This window comes from Tiliqua scincoides, chromosome 4, assembly GCF_035046505.1.
Source record: "Tiliqua scincoides isolate rTilSci1 chromosome 4, rTilSci1.hap2, whole genome shotgun sequence".
NCBI lineage: Eukaryota > Metazoa > Chordata > Lepidosauria > Squamata > Scincidae > Tiliqua > Tiliqua scincoides.
Genome location: NC_089824.1, coordinates 22,426,144 through 22,452,013, shown reverse-complemented (window position 1 = coordinate 22,452,013; position 25,870 = coordinate 22,426,144). Strand labels below are relative to the sequence as shown.

The 25,870-nt window shown below is 42.3% G+C and overlaps 1 protein-coding gene across 2 annotated transcripts in view; it reads left to right on the top strand.

Annotated features, from left to right (window-relative positions):
• Positions 1–25,870, top strand: part of OXR1 (oxidation resistance 1) — a 275,460-nt gene that overhangs the window by 53,664 nt on the left and 195,926 nt on the right. For both annotated transcript variants that reach the window (XM_066622804.1, XM_066622803.1), the window contains exon 3: positions 21,836–21,880. In XM_066622804.1, the coding sequence (XP_066478901.1) occupies positions 21,836–21,880 (45 nt within the window). The remainder of the gene's footprint in view (positions 1–21,835; positions 21,881–25,870) is intronic.

Here is a 25,870-nt window from a genome sequence, read left to right as displayed (position 1 = left end):
TAAGCAGCTCATTTATTTCCTGGCTTTCAATTTTGGCAACTGTATAAATGGATACAAATCTGGCTCTGTAGCAAGCTATACCTCATGACAACTGGAACAGGGAAGACTTGGTGTGCATCCATCTCCTTTCTGCCAAGACTGTACAGTGGGTCAGACATGGGAAGAGACCTGGAGTAGTGATGTCTACTCGGTTTGGACACACATTCTCCCTATACTGAACACTATCTCCCGATCTTGTCTGATCTCGGAAGCTAAGCAGGGTCAGGCCTGGTTAGTACTTGGATGGGAGACCGCCTGGGAATACCGGGTACTGTAGGCTTATACCATAGTCTTTCGAGACTGAAGGTTGCCAACCATCTGGGAATATGGCCAGCAGGCAAGCTAGCAACTCAAGATCTCTATCTGAGGTCCTTCTTCAGGTGCCCCTTCAAGATGAGGCAGATGGTGACCAGGAATAGGGTATTTTCCATGGTGCTACTTCAGTTGTGTAATGCTTTTTCCAGTGAAAGTTGCCTCCACGCACATACATAACCCATGGTTTTCAGGATATGGGCTGAGCCTACAATCCTTTCTCACTCCCATCATTTCTCCCCACCCCCAACCTCCCTCTAGCAGCAGCCATTTCAAATAATTAAAAACCCACTGGTATTTCTTTCTTTCTTTTTTTTAAAACAACTTTTGTCACAATAGAAGATTGGCCAAGTGGTGGCAACAGGAATGGCATTTTGCTTAGTCTGTATCTAAAATAAGGTTTTTCTGATTTAGTGTACAGTACCAGCTTCTTGATGTCTCATTTTGATTAGCCCAAAGAGCAACATATTCTTAAAACAGAAAACTTGTAACAATGAGTCTTCCTGCTTGTGCGAAATGTCATGTTAAGCAGTGCAAAATAAGATTATGCAGGGAAGAGAATTAAAAGTTTGGCTCTCTGAGGAAATCTGATGGTTTTCTAATATTATGGTGGCATTTACAGTGCGAATGGGCTGTATTAAACAAAAATCGCAATTCTCTGACGCCAAGCATAAATTGCTTGCCCTCACCAGTTCAGCAGCAAAGCGACTGCGGTATTAAGTATTTGAAGTCTATTATTCATTCCTCCTTGTTGTGTATGATAAGCACAGTTTGCAGTGGGTGAATCATCTGTGCTTGCGGAAGACTGCGAAACACAGTTCAGAATAATTTTGCTGTGCTTTGAGGTCACAAACGAGGAAAACAGTTGCTTACAAAAGATTGCAATGACTAGGCAAATTGATGATTAAATCCTCCCCACCAAACATGTGACTCTCCCCACATTTTTTTTTCATCTTGTGACGATCTCATTGTTTTGAAGTTGTTCTTTTTGTTTCAGTTTTATTTATTCTGCTGTTAATTCTCTCCCCCCCCACCCCGTAGTTTGGCATTTGTCTAATTTTACTCATTTTAATTGAAACAATGATACATAGATTCAATTAAATCTGTATGAAGACAGACATGGTTTCAGCCTTTGGATTTCTGAGGCAATGGATCTTCCATCTCTCTGTATTTGTTGAATTCCCACCTTTCAATCTCAGTAATTCTTCTTTCCCAAGGTAGCGAACAATGTAGGGGGAGGGAACATATTTTGGGCACAATTACCCTCTTCTCCGGGATTATGTGTTCAGGATGTCTTGCATGTTTTTTTTTTCTTCTGTCATCTAGTAGTGGAGAATGAGGTACACTTGGGACTGTCTTACGGTTTCCAACCCTGCCTCACTAGCAGTGGTTATAATTATATGCTTAGAAATACTAAATTATATGCGTATAAATACAAAAAAAGTTAGAAGACTTCAGGGATGACATTGAGGACACTATCTTCTGTGTGATCCTGCCCACTTGTTACAATTATAAGGGAGGCTCTGTGCTTTATCCCATCTTTTTCTGATGGAAAACTGAATGGTATATTGGACAGGGATGGTTTTTTGGGGGGTGGCACCCAGGCTTCTTCTTTCTTAGTCTTTACTTCATGTAGATGAGCTTTTAATTTCTGACTTTCTGATGCTGTGATTTTTTCTTTTTAAAGGGCGCAGTCCTAACCCAACTTTTCAGCACTGAGGTAAGGGCAATGCATCTCAGAGGTAAGGGTACAAACATTGCCTTACCTTGAGGAGGCCTCCGTGACTGCCCTCCTCCCCACTGCAGGATGCAGCTCATGCCCCACTAGAACAGCTATGCCAGTGCTAGAAAGTTGTTTAGGATTGAGCCCCCAATAGGTTTTGGTTGCTGAGTTTTAAATTTGTGTTGTGTGCTTTCAGTGGATTTTATCTGATTGTTTTTGAACAATTTTATTCTATTTTGGTTTATTCTGCTCATATCTTGGATTGCTGTGTTGGCTGTTCTTGTAGGTTTTAAAATGTCTCATTATTATCCTGTGCTGGTGAATTATTTTTTAGTGAATTATTGTTATAAGAATTTTCGTAATTTGCCTTTGACACTCTGATAACAGGGAGAAAGCTAAGTATAAATATCTATTTATTTAAAATGTTTTCATTGCTTCTTTCCCCTACCCGTTAGGAGGTGCTCTGTGAGCTTCTGGGGAGGGCTCTCTATGTGAAAAGTGGTATATAAAAATAATCACGTTGTTTAGCACACTGTCAGACCAATCCTGAGCTGTCTGGGGTGCCCAGGCTCGGCGGCATCGAGAAGGGTTGCCACCGGATCCTGCACTTCTTGGGCAACTGCAGGAGGCTTCTCGGGAGAAGGGGACAAAAGTCCCCTTCCCCCAAGTAAGGTAAGCAGCCCCGCAATGGGGCTACTCACTTTACTGCCAACCTTTTGGTCGGAAAAGGCACTCGTGTGGGGCATGCAGCCCTACCTGAGTGCCTTGGATCCTGCGGAGTGGAGCTCCGCGGACCCACCTCCCTCCCTCCCCCAGCACGCCTCCAGTCCGCCCCCTGGCACGCTTCCCCCTGTCCTCTCTCCGTCCCCCACCAGCCTTCCCCCTCCCCGGAACGCCTCCTCCCCTTCCCTGCCTCACCCCCGCTTTCCATTCTGGGAGACCGCTGAGCCACAGAAGTTGGGCGACTGCCCCGCGCTAGCCCGGCACTGGGCTAGCACCGGTGGGAGCCCAGTGGTGAGGCTGGCAAACGTGCCTTATGGCACATTTGCGACAGTGCTTGGCAGTACAGAGCCTTGCCGCTGAGCACAGGATTGGGCTCTGCGTCCTTGTTAGCAGAAGGATTGCAAAGGGTATTTGAAAATGGAATTCAGTGGCACTCAGACATTAATCTTGTAAACACAAACTTTTGAGATGGTTCTAGATAATCAAACCGTTGATGTCTTTACTAAATCTGATAGCAAAAGTGATTTTTCCATGGCACATTGCTATTGTTAAAATAGAACTTTAAAAGCAGGTGTCACAAAACATCAGTGTGGATAAGATCTCTGCCCTTTGATGTTGAGCTTCACCTTGTCTTCTCCTCAGCACTTGCTTTCTTATTGCTCAGATGTTGCTCGGTTGCTGAAACAGGTCTCATGTGAAGTATGTTCTTCAGTAGGAACACTTTCCATCACATTCTGCAGGACAGCATTCTGAAACGGACAAAAAAACTCCTTTTAATTGGAATGTGTGAAACCATTGGCAAAATCAATGCATTCTACTCAGCAACATCTCTATAGTAGATGTAGAGTGAACCCTTAATATCCGAAGGTCTGGCATCCATGGATTTGACTCACTGCAGATGCCAGAGGATACTGGGGTTCAAATTTAAATCCCATTTTTAAAAAAGCACCAAAATCCAGTGTATTTACCTTTCATGGCCAAACCGCATGGTTTCCAAAACTGTAGAGCGGTTTCTAGAACTGAAAGACCCGTTTCTGGATCATTTGGAGGTTTCTTTGTTCTCCCAGGCTTGCCCCAGAATGCCTTATGAATCAAATAAATCAAAGCACAGTTAAATTACTGAGGTCACACTCCAAGTGCCGTGTTTGTTGATGGTACAGTAGTTAGTCCTTCTGCATCTGAAAATCTGCTGTTTCTCATTGTTTTGTTGTTTTATATTTTATTTTCTGCCTATTTCTATTTTGTTTCTGATTAATTATATTTTAAATTTGTGGAATCTGAAGTGCTTGAACTTCCTGCTAGCAGTGGGACCCCTGCTAACTTTCTCTAGCAAGGTATCTTTTCCAGTGGCTGTTGCTTGTGTGTCTTTTGTATCTTTTTTTTTCTTTCTTTTTTTTAAATTGTGAGCCCTTTGGGACAGGGAACCATTGGCTGATTTATTTTACTAAGTAAACTGCTTTGTGAACTACTCTTGTTGAAAGAGGTAGATAAGTATTCTTAATAACAATAAATTAAAATTGCATAAAATAGTACACTGGGAAAACAATGTGTGTGATTAAAGCTTAGAATGGAGAAGGTCGAGGATGGAGCCTGTGGAAAATAGTTTGCCCACTTGCTTCCAGCCTGAGGTTTAAGTGGAAAGCACTGAAGAAGTGGGTGAGGTTGCAGTCCTCCACCTACTTACCTGGGAGTATGTCCCACTGAAATCAACAGGACATTTCCAAGTAAACATGCACAGGAATGCATAGCATTGCCCTTGAAATGGTAGTTCAGCCTGGCAATTCTAGTCATTAGTAATATGTATAAGTATCTCTTAAGCACAAGAGTTAGTTGTTTTTATCATTCTCTTTATTTAAAGATTACCTTACTATTGAAAGAAAGAGACAAGCCTGCTGTTCACTGCAGCTCTATTCTCAGGGCTAACCTTTTAATACTGAGAGTGACCTTTGCAGCCATGGACATATGGACACATCTTTCTTGCACATGCAAGCACACAGAAGTGGAGAAGGGAAAGCAAAATGCAAGGACAGATGCTGTCAGCTGTATTGTGGTATGTTGTTGCCCACCTTCCTGCTACCAACATGCCCTAGGGGAGAAATCAGCTTGCATTGTTTACTTATTCAATAGAGCATGTTTTAAGCGACTCAGAATTTCAAAGCGCAAATGCATTTTAGACATAATCTACCTTACAAAGCCTACAGAGCACATGTGCATAAGCTCAGCCTCGTTGCTTTCAAACAATACATTGCAAAGAAAATTTCATGGTATTGAAACCTATAGAGGAACTTCTGTAATTTAGCCGCAAGCTAAATATCAAGTGTATTCCATGGTAGCTATTTTTAAGTCAGACTCCACCAAAATCAATGTGGTGATAAAAAATTGAAGTGTGAATCCTGAACACAGTTATCCTTGTTATATGAGCAGTTGATTTATGAGATTTCACTATAATAAGGTTAACAAACTTATACCTACAAATTCAGTATACATTTTTCACTTATAGGAGATTTCTGCATGTAAGGCATAGTTGGGAGACACATTTTTTTTTTAAGCAGCCACCAGAAGGCAGTGCACTGACAAACATTTTTACTGTATGAGTTTGCACCTTAGGATCAGTTTTCATGGAACTCATTAAGCTTATATAATGAGGAATAAGTGTATCTCTTTTGTCCATCTTTTTTTTTTTTTTTAAAGCAGAATACAAAACAAAATAGTGGCATTTAAAGTTTTAGCAATAAATTCAAAAGGGCAGAGGACTGATTCAAGAAGTTAAAAAAAGAAAAAGAAAAAAGTAAACATGACCACAAATGAAAAACATTATGGCATTTTTTTTGTTTTTCTTCTGAATCCATGTTTTGCATACAGAAGAGACCAGAATTTTTGTAGTTTCAACTAATTTCAGTAGTTGTGGAGAAGAGGGATCTTGGGTGGTGCAGTTTGTCAGATGCACCTGACGAAAATGAAAGTCCTCTTCTACACATCTATGTGAGGTACAAGGAGATTGGGAAAACTGACCTCTTTTGCTCAAGGGAACTCCTTTTTACCATGTTAGCAGCTGCTTTTATTTCACAGTACTTGAACAGAATCTGATGGTATCCCAAAGCATTTCACATCAACAAGTTGAAATCCTTTTTAGAATATCTCAGGAGATGTTGATCAGCAAAAATGCTATTCAGTTTTTGCTGAACCCTAACATCAGATATCAGTGCTTTGCAATTTAGTTATTGGTTGTACTTTGCAGTTTGCAACCTCATTGCTACAGATCCCTTTCCCTTGCACAAATGTCAGTTCAATACAATATGTTAATAAAAAACATAATTATAAAAAGATTCACATAGAAAAATCACAGATTCGCTAACATAAGGAAATGACCTTATGCAGTGATAGAACTTGTGTAGCATACCAACTAAGGAGCTTTGAGACTGAATCTTACCTCTGCCATAAGCTCACTAGGTAGCCTTATAGAGTAGTCCTATGAAAGTTTACTCAGAAGTAAGTCTTGCTGTGTTCAGTGGGGCTTTATCACAGGAAAGGCTTTCTCCAGCCTTATTGTCCAATCCTATCCCCCGCCATTCGCACTGATGCATCCAGTGGTGGGGGAGGGGCGGACAATCAGACAGCCAGCTAAAGGTAAGTATAACTATTTTTTACTTACCTCTCAATAGGCTTCCCAATTACCGTGGGTCTCTTCAGTCATATATGCCAGACATTTTGCTAGCACGTGTCTGGGAAAAGGGACTGTGTGACTGGAAAAAGAGGAGATAAGATCTGGTGCACACTGGTTGTCACCTAGGATCCAACCTTGCCCTCCTGTCCCCATCCACAACATGCCTCTGCTGCCAACTTACCAACCCTGACAGATGCCTCTGGAGCCTCTGGTGCACATATGTTTCACTGCCCATTTACAGCAGTGGAACGCGACTGCAGCTCAGCCCATCACAAAGTCCTTATAAGATTGGGGCCCAAGGCAAACATCTTAGCGTTGGCTCCCCAGCTGCAGTATAGAGTTAATATCTGCAGTGAAATCCTGCTTACTCAGGAGTAAGTACCTCTAGTTTTATTCTCCAGTAAACATATTTAGGATTGCAGCCTGCCTTACTTTGCAGGGTTACTATCAATATCTATAGGATCTCCTTTCAGTCTTATTTAGAGTTTTAAACTTTTTTTAGATGAGCTTTTGGATAATACATACACAAACTTATAGGTAGCAAACATCTGTAACTGTGCTGTTATTTCCCAGAGGAATTTGTTAATATAGTTCTGCAATGTGTTTTACAATTCTTACGCTGATGATTTACTTTATAATTGTAGCTAAAATATTGTAGCTAAAATATTCAGGATGGAGATGGAGCTTAAGTGCTGATGTTTGATGCTGTGTGATACTAATGGAAAGTTCTTGCTCTATGGTTGTACAATATTGATATGCAACATGGCTAACAATTTCACCATTTGTTGTTGTTTTTCTAAATGAAAGCACTTGCTGTTTTAGTTCAAGACAGATACAGCCCTGCTGTTGTTCTGGTGTGAAGTCTTAAGTACAATTTGGCATGCATTGTGTGTTGAGTTTTAATGGTACTTTCCATTAAAGTTTTAATTAAGCACACATCTCTGCATGCAGAGAGGAAAAGACTCCCAGGAAAGAAAACACAGCTCTGTTGCAGATGTATTGAAGGTGGTCTGATGTACTGCTGAAGATGTAATGTTTTCTTGATAATGCCCAGATGAATTTCAGATAAGGAAAACCTCTTTATGGAAATATCACCATCACTGGACATGTAGTGAATAGCTGTTTGAACACTGTTGGTTTGCAGGCATTGCTCCTTTCTTATTTCCTTTGCACATTTTGGTGTGGGGGAGATGAAGAAAGGAAGGGAAGAAAAGCAAATTGTCTAGTTGCCCCATCTACCTTGCTGTTCACCAGCTGCAGTGTTCGAAGTCTTCCACATTATTTATCACATCTCCATTCTCACTCGCTGATCATTGTAGACACCAGACCATCTCATATAATGTTAATTTACGCTTTGTATTGTGGAGACAGGACGAAAGTTTTATAATTGGGCAGCCAATCCTGTTCTTCCTGGCGCCCAGAGGAACAGCAGCACCAAAAGGGAGGCCGGTGTATCCTACACATAGCTGGGAAGCTGCTGGAGGTCTCCAAAAGTCCCTTTCCCCCAAGTCTCAGCCTCTGCAATGGGCTTCCTCAAGTCTGTGCCAGCTAATTCACTGGCACAAACCTGAGGAACTCCATGTTGGGGTTGCAAGCCGACACAGAGCTTTTAATCTGGTGGCCTCCACTGGTGCCACCCCACTTCTGGGCTGGTCCTTCCCCCCCCCCAGCCCGTTCCACCCTTTCCCCTGCTCAGTTCTGCCTTCCCACTGCTCTTCCCCCCAAAAAGATGTGCCACCAAGAGACTTAACACTGGCTGTGCTGTGGAGTAGTCTTCCCAGCACTGAGGCTCAAACCCCTCCTTGCCTGGTGCCATAAACATGCTTTATGGCATATTTTCAACACTAGCACTGGTGCTAGACTCCAGTGCCAGCACTACAGGGGCACAGGCCCTAGATAGTCAATCACATTAAACAACTAGATAAAAGCATGCATCAGATGTCCCTTATGATAACAGCCGACGAAATCGCCAATTTAGAATTTTTATTAGGAAGATGGAGCCTGATGTCACTGGGAGTTATATTTTTCATATCCCAAATATTAATTTTCCAGTAATTTCCGAGCAGAAGTGATGAATTAGATCGGAAGTAATCAATACCACAGCACATATATGGAATTGAGTTCTGTTCTCACTAACAGCAGATAGGCATCTGGGAGCTGTCCTTTGTGCTGCAACTAGGTTTTGTCTTGCCGTTTCTCTGCTTTGAATGGAAAAGGGGGAGATTTTGAAGGAACAGGGAGGAAAAAAAAAAGTTGGAACAGAGTCAAAGTTAGGACATCAAAACTCAATTAGAGGAAGGCTTATAGAGGATCATCTTCAACAAATTGTTTGTTAGGCAAATTTTGTTATAAAACTGTCTACTTTAATTCCATGTGAACTATCTCCTAATATAATCTATGTCTGCAATAGTGTGTAAACATACTTTGGAGCCAGCTCGTTGAATACAGTGAGACGTATTCCTGCATAAACCACAGCCCATTCTTATGTGCTCATAGCACTGGTGCAACTAGGTTTCTGCCAGTGCTGCCTGTCTTACAGCAGTCATGAAAACACTTCTGGCAGCGCATGGACTCATGCACTGCTGGAACTCTGGCAGGAAGGCTGAAATCTTCCTGCAGACACCAAGGCAGAGAGAGGACCTGCTGATGGAGGTAAGGCAGTGGGGAAGGCTGGACAGGGTTGGGGGGAGGCAGGTGGGGAAGAGTGGAATTAGGCAGGGGAGACTGGATTGGGTCCATAAAAGGGGCAGATTTAGCATCAGCAGTGGCCGTCAAATCTTAACCCCTTTCTGGACACCATCCTGGGTCAATCTGGACATGCTAGTGATTTAGCTGGTGCGGGTCCAAGTAGACCCTCCCCCCACACCATGGAGCTTTAGTCCTGGGTAAAGGAACAAATGTTTCCTTACTCAGAGATATCTAGTTGTCTTAAGACTTGAGGCTTTTCAAAAAAATCAGCTGCAAAGAGCTCTCGCAGTTTGTAAGCATGTATAAGTAAAGGGAGATAAATGTTGGAGCATCTTTTTCTGGTTATTATTACATGTAAATAAATAAAAATATTTTGGTTCTCAGATTATCATAGCCAGAGGCAACAGCATTCATAATTAAAATCTCTGGGTATACCAGTCATCAAATTCCAAAACAACTAGTTTTGTTTGATGAATAAAAAGTAACTTTTTGTTCTACAATCACTGTAGATATCATCAGGCATCCAAAGGCAAACTCCACCATTCCAAGGCATGTCAACTTCTCTTTTTAACAGCCAAAGTCTTGCCAAACCCAATGGAGTTAATTGGAGACATACAGTTCATATGGAACTCCATCCTCATGTAAGAAACACTTAAAATGACAGTTTCCTTTAAGTTAGTTCTTACCATCAAGATTACTAAATCTTAATAAATAAAATTTTATTTCTTAGTGATTTTTTTACGGTTTCGTAAACATGAAACACTATGTCCCTACATGACACAGTGTGTTATTTTTAAAAGCCGGTCCCCACACTAAAAAGTTTGGGAACCGCATTGTTATAAAATAGAGCAGGGGGTCTCCAAACTTTTTGGCCAGAGGGCCGTATCAAATATCTGGCGTGGTGTGGAGGGCTGGAAAAAAATTTAAATATAACATTTAAATAAATAAATTAGAGATGGAACTTAGATGAGTGAATAAATGAATGAATGGGCTCATTCATTCCACCTCTCTGGCCCTCAGAATACCCTCCAATCAATAATTTTTAGACAATAGTGTTGGCAACCTTCAGTCTCGAAAGACTATGGTATCGCGCTCTGAATGGTGGTTCTGGAACAGCGTCTAGTGTGGCTGAAAAGGCCAATTTGGGAGTGACAGTCCCTTCCACACCAGGAGCAAGTGCAGTCTGTCCCTGGTCTGTCTACCAGGCTTTGGGCCTTCCTTCTTTGCCTCTTTGCCTCAGCCTGTTGGCCAAGACTCTCTTCAAACTGGGAAAGGCCATGCTGCACAGCCTGCCTCCAAGCGGGCCGCTCAGAGGCCAGGGTTTCCCACCTGTTGAGGTTCACTCCTAAGGCCTTCAGATCCCTCTTGCAGATGTCCTTGTATCCCAGCTGTGGTCTACCTGTAGGGCACTTTCCCTGCACGAGTTGTCCATAGAGGAGATCCTTTGGGATCCGGCCATCATCCATTATCACAACATGACCAAGCCAATGCAGGCGTCTCTGTTTCAGCAGTGCATACATGCTAGGGATTCCAGCTCGTTCCAGGACTGTGTTGTTTGGAATTTTGTCCTGCCAGGTGATGCTGAGGATGCATCAGAGGCAGCGCATGTGGAAAGCGTTCAGTTTCCTCTCCTGTTGTGAGCAAAGAGTCCATGACTCGCTGCAGTACAGAAGTGCAGACAATACAGACAGAGGGTAAATAATAATGCTAATCCTATAAGCTGAAGAGAAAAGGGGTTTTTTCTGTGTGGTGTGATGGCAAACTTTTGCAGCACCTCTCTTGGCTGATAATGCCTTGCCGATACTGAATTTAAACATAAGTGGGTATCTGATGTTACATATGGTGCATTGGACCATACCACTGCAGAGCCTTTCTGGGAAGGTTCCTGTGTAATGGAAAATAGAATAATACATTTAAGGTAAAATTAAAGCTCTACAAGATGATCCAGAGCATTTTTCTTCATCATCTCATGGTGTAAAGTTTCTGCACCCTCTTCACAGATGCTTCACATTGTTAAACTAATTTGACCTTCCCTGGAAAATTGCATTTCCTCTTCATTGTTCCTTTGCAGGCAGATGGTGGCTGCTGCTAGTACTGTTGTTAAGCCAGAAAGCCATTAATCCTCCCACATGTCTGCCAAGTGGAAACAGTCACTCATATCTCAAAAGTGATTCTCAACACCTTTATTGCCCCAGTTGGAGGAGGGGGAAGCTTTGAGAAAAGTGAAGTACACGCATGGATTTCCTGATCATCACCAAATTTTATAAGCTTTCAAAGCATCCTTCATTTTAGGGTGTCGGGAGCTAACGTTGCAGGGGGAGAGGGGCAGTCAGTTTGGATATTTTCATTTCAGAATGTGTTTAGCAGCAAGGAGAACATAACAACATAAGAACAGCCCCACTGGATCAGGCCATAGGCCCATCTAGTCCAGCTTCCTGTATCTCACAGTGGCCGGGCAAATGCCCCAGGGAGCACACCAGATAACAAGAGACCTCATCTTGGTGCCCTCCCTTGCATCTGGCATTCTGACATAGCCCATTTCTAAAATCAGGAAGTTGCACATACACATCATGGCTTGTACCCCGTAATGGATTTTTCCTCCAGAACCTTGTCCAATCCCCTTTTAAAGGCATCCAAGCCAGTTGTCATCACCACATCCTGCGGCAAGGAGTTCCACAGACCGACCACACGCTGAATAAAGAAATATTTTCTTTTGTCTGTCCTAACTCTCCCAATACTCAATTTTAGTAGATGTCCCCTGGTTCTGGTGTTATGTAAGAGTGTAAAGAGCATCTCTCTATCCATTTTATCCCTCCCATGCATAATTTTTTATGTCTCAATCATGTCCCCCCTCAGGCGCCTCTTTTCTAGGCTGAAGAGGCCCAAACACCATAGCCTTTCCTCATAAGGAAGGTGCCCCAGCCCAGTAATAATCTTAGTCGCTCTCTTTTGCACCTTTTCCATTTCCACTATGTCTTTTTTGAGATGTGGCAACCAGAACTGGACACAATACTCCAGGTGTGGCCTTACCATCGATTTTTACAACGGCATTATACCAGGGACAGACTGCACTTGCTCCCAGTGTGGAAGAGATTGTCACTCCCGAATTGGTCTTTTCAGCCACACTAGACGCTATTCTAGAACCACCATTCAGAGCGCGATACCATAGTCTTTCAAGACTGAAGGTTGCCAACAGGTTATTATAATATTAGCCGTTTTCTAAATAAGGGGTGTTTATTTTAATATCTATTTATATTTTTAAACAATCCAGACCTCAAAAAGAAAAGAAGACTTGCTCTGCTGGATCAGATCAAGTCTATATGGTCAGGCATTCTGTTTTCCAGATTACTCTCATGCAAGTAGGAGTGAATTTCCCTTGTGAAAAGCTGCCAGAAGTGGATAAGGTGTACGATAAGGTGGATCAGTGTGTCTATTTCTGAGGCGGAATTTGATGCAAGTAAAACTTGGGACATCTTTATTATTGCAAAGCACATGAAAGTGTTACTGTCTCCAGCAACCTACCCAGCACTCAAAGCTGATAGTTGTAGAAGGATTGTGACTCAGTAGTAGAGCATCTGCATTCTATGATAAAGTTCTCAGGTTCAATCACTGCCTGAAACCCTGGTGAACCCAGGAATATTAATTATATATGTGGATTTTCAGAAGGTGTTTGACATGGTCCCTCACCAAAGGCTGCTGAGAAAACTCAACAGTCTGGGAATAAGAGGGTATGTTCTCTTATGGATTCAGAATTGGTTGAGGACCAGGAAACAGAGGGTGGGTGTCAATGGGCAGTTTCCACAATGGAGGGAGGTGAAAAGTGGTGTGCTTCAAGGATCTGTCCTGGGAGTGGTGTTTTTCAACTTGTTCATAATGACCTGGAAACAGGGATAAACAGCGAGGTGACCAAGTTTGTGGAAGACACTAAACTTTTTGTCAAAACCATAAATGCCTTTCCGACTCTTCCAGAGGCCTTTGTGAGGTCTGCAGAGATCGTGCATGGCTTTTGTGGGACTCAGAAAGGCCTCTGAAGGTGCCAGAAAGGCACTTCCAGTTTTGACAGAAACTGTCTGAGGCTCGCAAAAGCTGTGTGCAGCCTCTGCAGGTCTCAGACTTGACCAGATAACGCGTCCAGTTGCATCTGGGAGCGCAGGTCTGGCCCTCCACTGTGGTTTCGGAATCTACAGTGAATTGAATCCAGGGGTCTCCAACTTGTGTATGTAAAGGCTGGACCTGTATGTAAGAGTACATATATTCGGGCCCTGGCTTTGGAGGATCTCTAGAGCCTTGTGTGGTGATACAGTGCTGTTAAGAGCTGATGGTTGCAGCACAATATTATGTGTTTGTGCCCCACTACCCTGAGCAGTGCAAAGTTCCAGGGGCACAGCACAACCTGGGTTTTGATTTTTAGTGGAGGAGAGATCCCTGGAGATGTACAATGTTTATACTCCCTGCTTCCTGTAAAATTGCTCAGGTAAAACATTTGCATGGATGTAGATAGCAGAGCACTACTGCATGCAACAACTGGTTCTAGCCCCAGCTGGCAGTTCATACCCCAGAAGGTATTTTGGCTCTTGGTTGGCATTACCTTCCATATCAACCTCTGCCTTGCACAGTTCAAACGATAGTCTGTGTTTTAGGATACAGATTGCCCAAGAAATGGCCAGCCTGTTCCTCCTCCTTGGTTCTCTTTTCTGCTTACCTCAAGGGGAGGGGTGAAATGGGTCATCTTACATTCTCAGTCTCATCCCCTCCTTTTAGATACTGTAACTTGGGGTTATAGCAGACCCCTAGTGAGGGCCCCCTATCCTTCTAGGGAAATCTCCAATTAAGAAGCATCCTGTATCACTCACATTTCTGTGGAAACCTCCGTGATAATCCTGAGCTGCCAGCCATTATTCTGCATTTATGAAATGTGTTCATCGGCTAATGTTTTCAGAACTCCAGCCCCCTTACATAATTTCCTAACAATATTGAGTGGAATGCTTCATAAGTGCCTTGACATATGCTTTGTAAGGAAGGATGGTAACACAATTACAGTGAACCCTCGATTTAATGAACTTTAATTAAGTGTAAAAGAAGTGTCTGGAAGCTGGAAGTGTTAAAAAAAAGTAGTGTTAAAGCTGGAAGTCCCTTAAATCTGGACATCCTTTTCACTCATTAGTCCCTTAAACCACTACCTAAGAAAGCTCCCTCAGCACTGTTGTTCTTTTCTCCAGCAGGGTCCTTTAGAAATGGAGGAACATTTCCATTCTGAGATGCCTTAGTGACAGAAGGGACTCAGTGCAGGCAGGTAGACCTATCATCTAAGACACCCTCTGAACTGAAGCTGGTATTGGCCCTCTGCCCTCAACAATCTAGGCATGGAGATATTTCTTCGTTTCTCGGATCTCTCTAAGAATGGGGTGTTCCTTAGGAAGTACTGAAGAACTCTGCATTCCTAAAGCAACCTGCTTGATGGTGGAGCTCCAGTGCGAGCTGACACTTAACTATTTACAGAGCTCCCTCTGTCTGGTAGGATTTAATGGACCTCTGTGGACATCAGAAATTGCACATTATTTCCAAAGTCTGTTGAATGCAGGTCCTTTTCAATTGTGACTTCATTGTAATATAGAAAGGTTAGAAGATTCATCCTGTTCCTCTTCTTATATGTGGGAAGTATCAGTTAAATTCCACTAACTTTGCATTCATATGCAACAGCCCAATATGATTAGGCTATATGTTTATTATCATTATTATAATTTTTTTAAAACAGCAAAAATTAACAAATACAAACTTAGAAAAATATATGTGTTCTGAAGGTGTATGAACAGGACTATTGATTGATGAACATCACAACCCTATGTATGCCTTCTCAGAAGGAACTCAATGGGACTGACTTCTTTGTACAGTACTTGAGGTGGTGTCTGGTGGTACTCACAGGACCCCTGGACACCTGCTGCCCAGTAGTGAGACAAGGAACATGACACAATAAACAGCGATAGGAGACTCCAAAGCATGCTGTTGTGTGGTCAGAAAGCCCTCCTATCCACCCTGAGCCTCTTATTGGTTTTTGGGCACAAGCCTAACCAGGTCTACTGAGAAGTAAGTCCTGTTTTGTTCAATGGGGCTTACTCTCAGGAAAGTGTGGTTAGGATTGCAACCTTTGTCACATTGCATTTGGCCTCCCAACCCAGAAGTAACTGGTAATGATGTCAGTCACCATGATGACCAGTTACTTCTGGTGGTATTTAGAATAGGTGGACCATGTGAAGTGATATGGCAGAGGACAAACGTTGAGAAGCACTGGTTTATAGAATATCAGCCTACATTTTAGCAGCCAATTATGTTGCAAAAACTTTCTTCTTGGAATGAATGGAAAAGTCTCTTTGGGGTGGAATGCAAGTTATTCGTGATCGAAGCTCTCTTAGAGTTTTGAAAAAAAAAGATGGCAACACTTAAATTGTGTTTGGGAATATTTTCAATAAAATGTAGGAACCAAGATGATGTGTTATGATATATTATTCTTTAGCATGAATACATATATCTTGGGCTTGATAAGAAGTTCTTTCCTTATGAGGAAAGGCTACGGCGTTTGGGCCTCTTCAGCCTAGAAAAGAGACGCCTGAGGGGGGACATGATTGAGACATAAAAAATTATGCATGGGAGGGATAAAATGGATAGAGAGATGCTCTTTACACTCTTACATAACACCAGAACCAGGGGACATCTACTAAAATTGAGTATTGGGAGAGTTAGGACAGACAAAAGAAAATATTTCTTTATTCAGCGTGTGGTCGGTCTGTGGAACTCCTTGCCGCAGGATGTGGTGATGACAACTGGCTTGGATGCCTTTAAAAGGGGATTGGACAAGTTTCTGGAGGAAAAATCTGTTATGGGTTACAAGCCATGATGTGTATGTGCAACTTCCTGATTTTAGAAATGGGCTATGTCAGAATGCCAGATGCAAGGGAGGGCACCAAGATGAGGTCTCTTGTTATCTGGTGTGCTCCCTGGGGCATTTGCCCGGCCACTGTGAGATACAGGAAGCTGGACTAGATGGGTCTATGGCCTGATCCAGTGGTGCTGTTCTTATGTTCTTAATGAACCCAGTGATTAATTCCAGGTACAGATACTGACAGTTGTGTAATCAGAAATAGAAAAAGATTGCTCCCTCCTGGCTAAGGTAGAGTGACTTTCATACTCTGAAGCACTCTCTTGTGGATATTCATATACTCTATCTTGAGCAGTTACTAAATCTAAGTTCCTGAAAAATGTGTTTTCAGGTCTTTGGGGCTTAAAGAGATTTGCTTTGAAAACCAGAGCTAGATGGAATTTCAGGTGGAGAGTTCAGCCACCGAACACAGGAATCCAAACATACTCAAACTGTACAGTTCTTTTCACTATCATTAGTTTATCATAAGGGAAAGTGCTTATCTTGATATGGCTTTCTTCTCCCTTTCTTATTTTGTGGGTATGGTTCAGACACATGAGAAGCATGACAATCCTTTCACGTGGCAGAGAGATAGTCACACTCTCCTTCCCAAGCACATCTCAACAGGGCATCTGCAATCTCTGCAATTTGCAGTCCAAGACCATGGAAGACTTTAAAGTCTTCTTTGTCGTGAACTACCGGCTGTTTGCATCCGAAATATCTTGAACAACTGCATGTATGCATCCTTCGCTTCTTTCTAATCATTATATTACTAGGATCTACTTAACACATTTCTGGGTAGCCCACCGGTGTGCACATTTGATCCCTGTTGCATATATGCAACATTGGGCAGAAATGGCTTAAATGACCTGTCCTCCATGAAAGAGGGTGGACATGAGTGGGACACATCATATCCTTAGAAAATGGTGTACAATTTTGAGCAGCTTCATTCACCCTATGCTAATGAAGCCTAGCAATACTTTATAAGTGGGTTCAGGAAAGGAGAAATGGTGTGGAGGCAACTACAATAATATTATGAGAAAACGATACAGCAGAACCAATACCCAGAAATGTATATCTCCCAGTTATTGAGAAATTTGTCACCCACCAAACCACCAATCCTATGCTTTTGCCCTGTGCAACGCAGGCATGCCAAACTTTTCTTGGTAAAGGAACACTTGTTCCCTTACCCCGGGGTAAGCCTCCACAGTGAGGAGAGGTCTACTTGGACCTGTGCTAGTGAAATTGTTGGCACAGGTCTGTGTGGATCCAGACCACAGGATCAGGTGTGGGTAAGAGGATTAAGATTCGGTGGGTGCCACTACTACTGAACCCGCTCCCTTCCCAAACCCAGTCCACCCCTGTTGCTGACCCATTCTGCCTTCCAACCTCATTTCACCCTCCTTGCACCCTGTCCCACCTTCATTGGTGGATCTTCTCCTGGTAGTTCAACTATCTGGGGGTGCTTTGGCCTTGCTGTGGCAGGCTGGTAGTGCATTGCTCCACGCACTGCTAGCAGGCTGCCACCATAAAGTGCTCCCCGCCATTAGATCTATTGTTCTGGTGGTCGGGTGCGAGATTAGGATTGGACAGTAATGCGGTAAGGCTGAGTACATGGACTTGGAACGTACGCCTGTGTACTCAATAAGATCTACCCTATATACTCATGTATAAGTCAATCTCATAGATAAACTGAGGGCTGGGTTTAAGTCAAAAATCATTGAATTTGCTATGACCCATGGATAAAGGTAAAACTTAGGGGTGTATGAAAGTCTATATATGGTAATTTTGTCTGATTTTTACCCAAGGTCACATCTTGAAAAAATGACTTATTTTGAATAATTGAACAAATAATTGAACAAATGAATAATTGTTCTGAAGCAACTATTCTCCAGATAGGAAGAAAATTGAGTTGTAAGCTTTGTGAGGAGTACAATACTTCTACAGCAGCAACCTTCACAAAGACTACAACTCCCAGGAGTTGCTTCACCTTCCTTCCTCTTTGAAGAATAGCTCCGTTTTTATGGTGCTTCAGAACAAGGTAAAATAGCCTCCCTTTTACCCTGTGCATCCCATTTGTCAGCCCAGTCTCCCCCCCACCTCACCAAGCACCTGTTCTTGGAAGCCGAGGAGACCTTACAGCAATGACCTATGTATAAGTTGACCCAGGTTTTCAGGGTCAATTTTAAGGCATAATTTTTGACATATACATGAGCATATATGGTATTTCAGTGTAGACTTATATAGGACTGTGCTGCAAGAATAGGAGAGCACCACCAATTTTGCATCTGAAATTCCTAGTTTAAATTAAAACTACGAATCTTAGTTATTAATTGACGTTTCTGTTGTTCCTTAATTGTATTTACATATAGAAGAAAGTTTAGTAAAGTTACCAGGCAGTAATCATACTGAAAGAACCTTTGGTGTGGAGGAGGGGGGGGGGAGATGGCTCAAATTTGTGGCAGGAAGGGATTTTCCTTCATATGAACCTTAATATAAGACCAATGTGGAATAGAGCTCCCTAATGAGCACCCATTGCATGTGTGGGTATTTGGAGATATCTCCATCCTTCACTTTTTCCAGCATTGATTGGCTATGAGTTTTCCTGAAATTCTGAAGAAGGGATGGATGCTGGTGGGCTAGGACTGCATCCATCCTGCAGAATGACTTGCCAAGAAGCTTGTTGGTCAGAACCACCTCTTAAAAAAAAAAAGAAAAAATTCTGTGTTCAAGGGTCAGTTGCTTCTCTGTAGGGTGCTGGATTTGGTTGTGAGGTTTCCATTTGCTGATGTGTACTTTTGGTATTTAGTATTGACCCTGGTCATCGCAATTCAGCAAAATAAATGTCTCGCAGGCTGGGGAGAGACTATTGTTCAGTGCCAGAGTGCATAGTTGATAAGAATCCAATGTTCAATCGTGGCATTTTTCAAATAAAAAGGACTTTAGGTAGCAGGGCTGGGAAGACCTCAGCTTGAAAAAAGCATGAAATGGAACTGCCACCTATCAGATGAGGTTCTCCCTCGATTCTTGCATCATACTGTTGAAGTTCTCTAAAAGAGCATGTTGTCGTGATTTTAATGGCTCTGTACTTTTGGGCTGCTAATTATCAAGTCCTGAGAACCAGTAGAGTACTTGAACACATGGTAGGATGAAACACATAGCCATTGAAATCACTGACAATCGGCACTCATTGAGGAGCAACCTGATAGAATAGGAATGCATTATAATTCATAATCTCTAAAATGAATCCAGAAAATGCTTCAAAGCTCATGCTGCTTGATGTTGATCTTTCTGCTTTGACATAAAATAGCTGTTATGGGTAATGTGTGTTGACTATCGGAACTGGCTTGCAAGGGGGGGGGGTTTGAATTTAAAAGGCCGTCATGCTAATGGAATGAAGCCTTTTCGATCATATCGGAACGAGTGCAAACTTGCTTTGTGTGAGGAAATGTAGCTCACTGGGGCACACAAAATTTCAGCACAGAGGGATTTCAGATAGCCACAGCAGAGAGGTATTTATTTTTCTTCGAGTTAAAAGCTGTGCAATGCATTATTCTCCCACCAGACAAGCGGAGCAAAAAGATGATAATGCATGCATTTGATTCTCTCAGCTTGTATGCTCCCTGTACATTCAGCATGGAGGAGGTAAAACTTGCTCAATTTGAGCCAGATTTTCACTTTGTTCTACTGAGTTCATTAGACTGAGGTCTCAGATAGTGGAAGCAGGAAGATGGAGTACTGCAAAAAAGAAAATCAGAGTCATGGTTGACAGTAGAGAAGAAACTGGGGAATGAGGAAGCAGGCCAGGCTGGAGCAGACCATGGGATGGTGGAAAGTACTTTCAGTGGCTTGAATGCAGTTTATGTGGGGAGGAGATGGCTGCCTTTGAAAGATGAGACCTGCAAGAGAAGAACTGTGGCAAAGAAGGGCTCCCGAGAAGGATAGTCTAGGACACTGTCTCACCTACCAAACTTATTAATATAGAGCTTCACATGGGTTTTGCAATCCACGTTCAGAAATCCACATGCAAATTTGAACTCATGGAATAGGAGGCTAAGTGGCAAAGAGATACAGGTGTGTGCTCCTTAACAACTGTTTGCTTAACGACAGACAGCGTAAACGATGGTGGTCAAAGCACAATAAAGATGCTCTTAATGAGGCAATCGCATCTCCCATAGCCCGCAGCAGAGTTGCACAACAGAGAAGCTCTTGATGCAAAGAACAGGCAGTCTATCTCCAGCAGCCTGTGCAGCCAGCTAATGTCTTGCAGGAAGTGTCTGTTTACACAACAAAGGCAATAGATTGGACTGAATGGTCACTTAATGACCTAATCGCATAACAACAGGGATAGGATAACATGTCTCCGTCGTTAAGTGGCGCACACCTGTACTTGGATGTTCAGTTGCATAAAACTCATACAATAAAGAAATCTACACGAGTATCACTTCCCAACATGCGCTTATGCTGTGGCAAATGCCCAGTAACATGGATTTCTGAATGTTTTGTTTGGGCCTAAGCTTCTTGGAGGGGCAGGATAGAAAATATTTTCTTTCCTTCCCTCTTTTAGTCCCCATTTGTGTGGATTGTAAACATAAGCCTCAGGGGAATGTGAGGGAGGGGAAGGGAAACCCCTTTAAACTGTGTTGGGCATGAGCTTTGCTGCTGCCTGCGAGAAAGGTTCAAGAGGAGGCTGAGGTGGTGTTTCTTTCCCCTTCAGATTTCTGAGCAAATAATGATTTTTGAGCTCTGTGACCAGGTTTCGAAGCAACTAATCTGGTAATACTTGTTTGAACGTTTGTAATCATCCTTTCAGTATTCCCCAGGAAGAAGATTATCTCCTACTGTTTCTAATTTATCCATCACCCACCCAGCCCCCACATTTGAAATGTCATCCATTTGCAAATTTACCTATGCTTATTTTCTTTCAGTGAGGTAACTACAGTTTTGGAGCATGGAATACCAGGCAACTGAACTACCATCTAAGTATCTGGCTTGCAGGCGAGAAATGTGTAGGGCAACATAACAATCTTCACCAAAAGCTCTGCTCAGTACAACTTGGTACTTGGCCTTGTGCTATTCCACTCCCCAGAAAGAGCCATTTCCAAAGAAATAATATGCTTAAAACAATGAGCCTTTACATCAGTCTAAAGGAGGCTGTCCTTCATCTCCAACATTTTTCTATAGCTTTTTGCTTGGCTTCTTCTGGAAGCTTCTTGGTGGCACTGCAAAGCAACAGACAAAGGTATGATGGAGACTATGGCTTGAGGTACACCAGGGAAAATGTGAAAAGTGGATTATAGCAGAACTTGGCTTTGGCTCTATTTCAAAGGCATATGTTTGGCAGCAGTTATTCTCAGTTCTCCAGAGCTGTTCTTTCCGCTGCTGGATCTGTCAATAAAAATATAAAAATGAAAACAAATGTAAACACCTTGAGGCATGGAATAGCTCTGAAATGGGTAGGAAAAAAATTGGAAATGGGACTGCCATCTCGCAAGAAACTTTGGTATTTTACAATAACAGATTAGGAATGATATTGAAGTATTTTACTTGCCACATTATAATGGGTGTTTTGAGAACAGCCCTATCATTATTTATATGATAATGTCTTATATTTATACATTTTGTTATTGGTCATTGAAATAAGAACAAGGTTTTTCTTATGATTATTATTTTGTATCCTCTAATTGATAGCACCTCTGCGCAAATTGCTTTTTTTGTTGTTGCCTTCATTCTTCCAGTCCCATGAGGTCGAACATTGTTCTTGCTTTTACAGATGGGAACTGAGGCTGAGACATAGTGACTCAACCAAGGCCACCCAGTGAGTATTAGATTCACTTTGCATGCATGCTGTGCATTGTGGCAAGTGCTGTTCTGTGGTTGCTCAGGACCCCTGGCTGAAACACTTGTTTCTGTCAACCAGTGACATTTAGCCAACTGGTTAATACCGGCAAAAGGCAAAGACAAGCTTCGCAATTCCTGTGAAAATGGCTTCTTTGCTTTGTTGTCAAGATGTGTCCTAACTGTCTATCCGAACTTTGCTATGTTTTGTTGTTCGACTGTTCGTTATTATGGCATTTAAATATAATATCACTATACTGTGCAAAAAGTAAAACCAACCCTTATGGCTGTATCTTATCTCCAAAGTTCAATAAACAAAACATTTTTTAAAAATAAAACTGTTTGTTGTTGATAGTCCTTCAATTTTCTGTACTATGTAGATTTTGACACTAAAGCAATAATCCTTATTTAGGAATAGCAGTCCATCAAAGACAGAAGACTAGAAGATTTCCAATATGCTGCTACACACATTCTAGCTGAGCTGAACGAACACAGTATCATTTCCATACCTTTATTCTCAGTAATATCTCTGATTCTATACGTTCTGTAGTATGTTTCAAAGTTGAAAACTTTCTAGAAATATTACATTCCAAATGTTAACTCTCATGTATTTTTCTGATGCTTTATCCCATATTACAGTGGGAAACAGGGAATAGCACAGTATAAAGCAATTTTAACCTTGCAACTCTGAGGTCTGCTTGGAATTGCACATCAGTCAGTTTGAATATATGGATCAGTATGACAGCCTAATTGAGTGCAAGCAGATTGAGTGCCTTACTTTAGTGAATGATCAGCATAGGCAACAAAAGCAGTTTAACTGGGGATGGAGAGACTGGACTGAGATGAGTTATTAATGTCTATCAACTCCTCTGCCTTAGGCTATTGCTTAATAGAAATCCTGGCACCCCTGTCTCAAAGTGCTGTGATCCAACCCATTGGAACAGAACTGAATAGCTTCTGATTTTATTTTTTTTAAACATTTAGACCCCAAGCAAATGGGTTGGGCCTGTAGCTCTGGGGTAGAGCAGATGCTTTGCATCAAGAAGTTCCCAGCATTAGTCCTCTACATCTTCAGGTACGACTGGGAAAGACCTCCTCTCCCTGTAATCCTGCAGAGCAGCTGGCAGTCATGAATGGAGTTAGATGGACCAATGGTCAAAATGTCTCAGTAAAAAGCAATTTCATACGAAATACGTTCAGGGCCAGGTATCTGAAATGTATAGAAAAGCTTACACTCATTTCACAAATGCCTATGTGATAACAGTATGCATTAAAAAACAAAACAAACAAACAAACAAACAACAAAAAAAAAACACCTCCTAGAGCCCAGTGTTATTGATAGAACTGGCCTATGTTGTGCAAAAGCAAATAAATGGCAGCTGAAGCACATGCGCATGTGTCCAAACTGACAAGTTGTGTTAACTGAATCAGTGTATGTAAAACGCATCATAAGGATTGCTCCCTAGCACATCAGCTCATGATAGTGTGATAATACTCTTTAAAAGTTTTGCTGCAGTCAGGTATAGCAGAGAGGACTCAAGGCTGGGACAGGACAACACTAGACGTAATTCTAAATATGTCACCAGACCCAGCTCTGTACTGGCACAATGAATGTTGCAACTGTATAACATGAATTTGGTGCCAATATATTTCTGGCGCTGAGGATCAACATCCAGCAGGATGTGAACTAGCATCCCACTGCTACAGTTCCATAGGACTTTGTCCAGAAGTGCAGTAGAGTTCATTGTGGTCATCTAAAAGGCCTGCTTAGCCATGGGACCCAGTGAAAGGACTGCAGTTGAATCTATCAGAAGGAAGAGAGATTTGGCCCTCATCCCAATATCTCTCCACATCTGCCTCTTTACTGACCAAATGGTTGTAATTCACTCCCGTGGGGAAAAATAACAAGCTGTTCTAAGCAATCCCAACTTCAGCTGAAATGGCAGACTAGGATCTGGGGAAAGTGGGGGGAGGACATGTGTCTGTTAGCATATTCTCTAACCGTTGCAATATACTTGTGCCCCCCCATGAGCAATTCTCTAGTTTGTGTATATATAATTGTCCTTTAACTCATGATTTATTATTTTAGTGTATTCAGTCTGGTACCTAAACATTACAAGAATAACATTAGGCTCTAAATGAGATTATGTGCCTTCTGTGTTGCATCATTAATCATGCAATGCTTAATGATTTTGAAAGAGAAAGAAAAGATTGTTCAGGTTGATCCTTTAAGAAGAATGTCTCTTTAAGAAGAATGTCTACCCCTGCTAATTGGGTAAGAGGCACTTTTTCAAGTGGGTGCTCCTTTTTTTAGCAGGGGGAGAGTAATTGGCCCACCTCACCCCAGCACTGTCTGTTCTAGTGGCAGTCTGCTGGTATTCATTTGCATCTTTTTAGATTGTGAGCCCTTTTGGGACAGGGAGCCATTTACGTTATTTGATTTCTCTCTGTAAACCGCTTTGTGAACTTTTAGTTGAAAAGCGGTATATAAATACTGTTGATTGATGTCTAGAAAAATGGCTGTCCAAGACAATTCTTCCCTGCCGTTTTGAGAAGACAGCCACATTAGGGCCAAGATGAAGCACTCCCAGTCTCTTCTGTCTTTAGGGTTTGTGAGGCTGATTGTGGGCCAATTAGTATGACAACCCAGCATTTAAATTAATATCCACTCTCAAAATCCCCCTTGGATACAACAGTCACATTTTAGTCTACGACCCCAAAGTGCATACATAGGGTGAGCTACAGAATCCATTGTAATTCCCATTACGCACTCTTTGTTCTGAGCTTGGAGAGACAGATAATAAATGCCAGCAAACGTTAGACTGAATTTCAGTATTCCTACACTTTTAAGATTGATGCTCCAGCTAGTAATTTCTAAAGTGCATTATATATAGAATATGAATAATGAGACTAATTTGTTCCCCCAGATTCATTGGTTAGATTCAGAACATTGTGGCTTGCAGGACATAGTTACCCATTTCAGCAAAGGGAGCTCTTGCCAAAAAGTAAAGCATCTTTTTGCCCAAGCTCTCTTTCTCATTTTGGTGTGTTGGGAAGACTAGGGCTGCAATCCTAACCACACTTACCTGGGAGTAAGCCCCATTACCTATAATGAGACTTACTTCAGAATAGACATGCATAGGATTGGGCTGTAAGAGTCCAATCCACTTCTTCCCCTCCCCACCCCTGCTGGTGCAGCTGTAGCAAAAAAATGGACACACTGAATCCAGCATTGGGGGGGATCAGGAGGTTTCAACAGAGAAAGAGGATTTAAATCCCTTTACCCCTGTATAAGCCTCCCGACCCTCAATCAGCCTCCTTGTACCTGTGTCATAAGAACATAAGAAGAGCCCCACTGGCTCAGGCCAAAGACCCATCTAGTCCAGCTTCCTGTATCTCACAGTGGCCCACCAAACGCTTCTGGGAACACACAAGACAACAGACACAACCTGCATCCTGGTGCCCTCCCCTGCATCTGACAATCTGAGGTAGCCTTCCTCTAAAAGCAGGAGTTTGCACATACCTATCATGACTTGTAACCTGTGATGAACTTTTCCTCCAGAAGTTTGTCCAATCCCCTCCTAAAGGCATCTAGGCAAGATGTTATCACTACTTCCTGTGGCAAGGAGTTCCACAGACTAATTACATGCTGGGCAAAGAAATATTTTCTTTTGTCTGTTCTAACTCTCTCAACACTCAACTTTAGTGGATGTCTGGTGTCAGTAATTACTGGTATCAGTAATTTTACTAGTGCAAATATGAGGGAAGGGGGCATGGAGGCTGAAGAAATGGGGTATAGAATCTGGTGCACACAATTGCCACTGGATTCACCCCCTCCCACAGCCCCGCATTTTCACCTCTCTCTGCCCCCACCTCTGCCTTACCTGCTCCAGCAAGTGTAGGCAGCTCCAGTGATGGACCTAGAGTGTTGCCACTTTGGGTGGCAGCACTCCTAAAATCGGCAGCCATT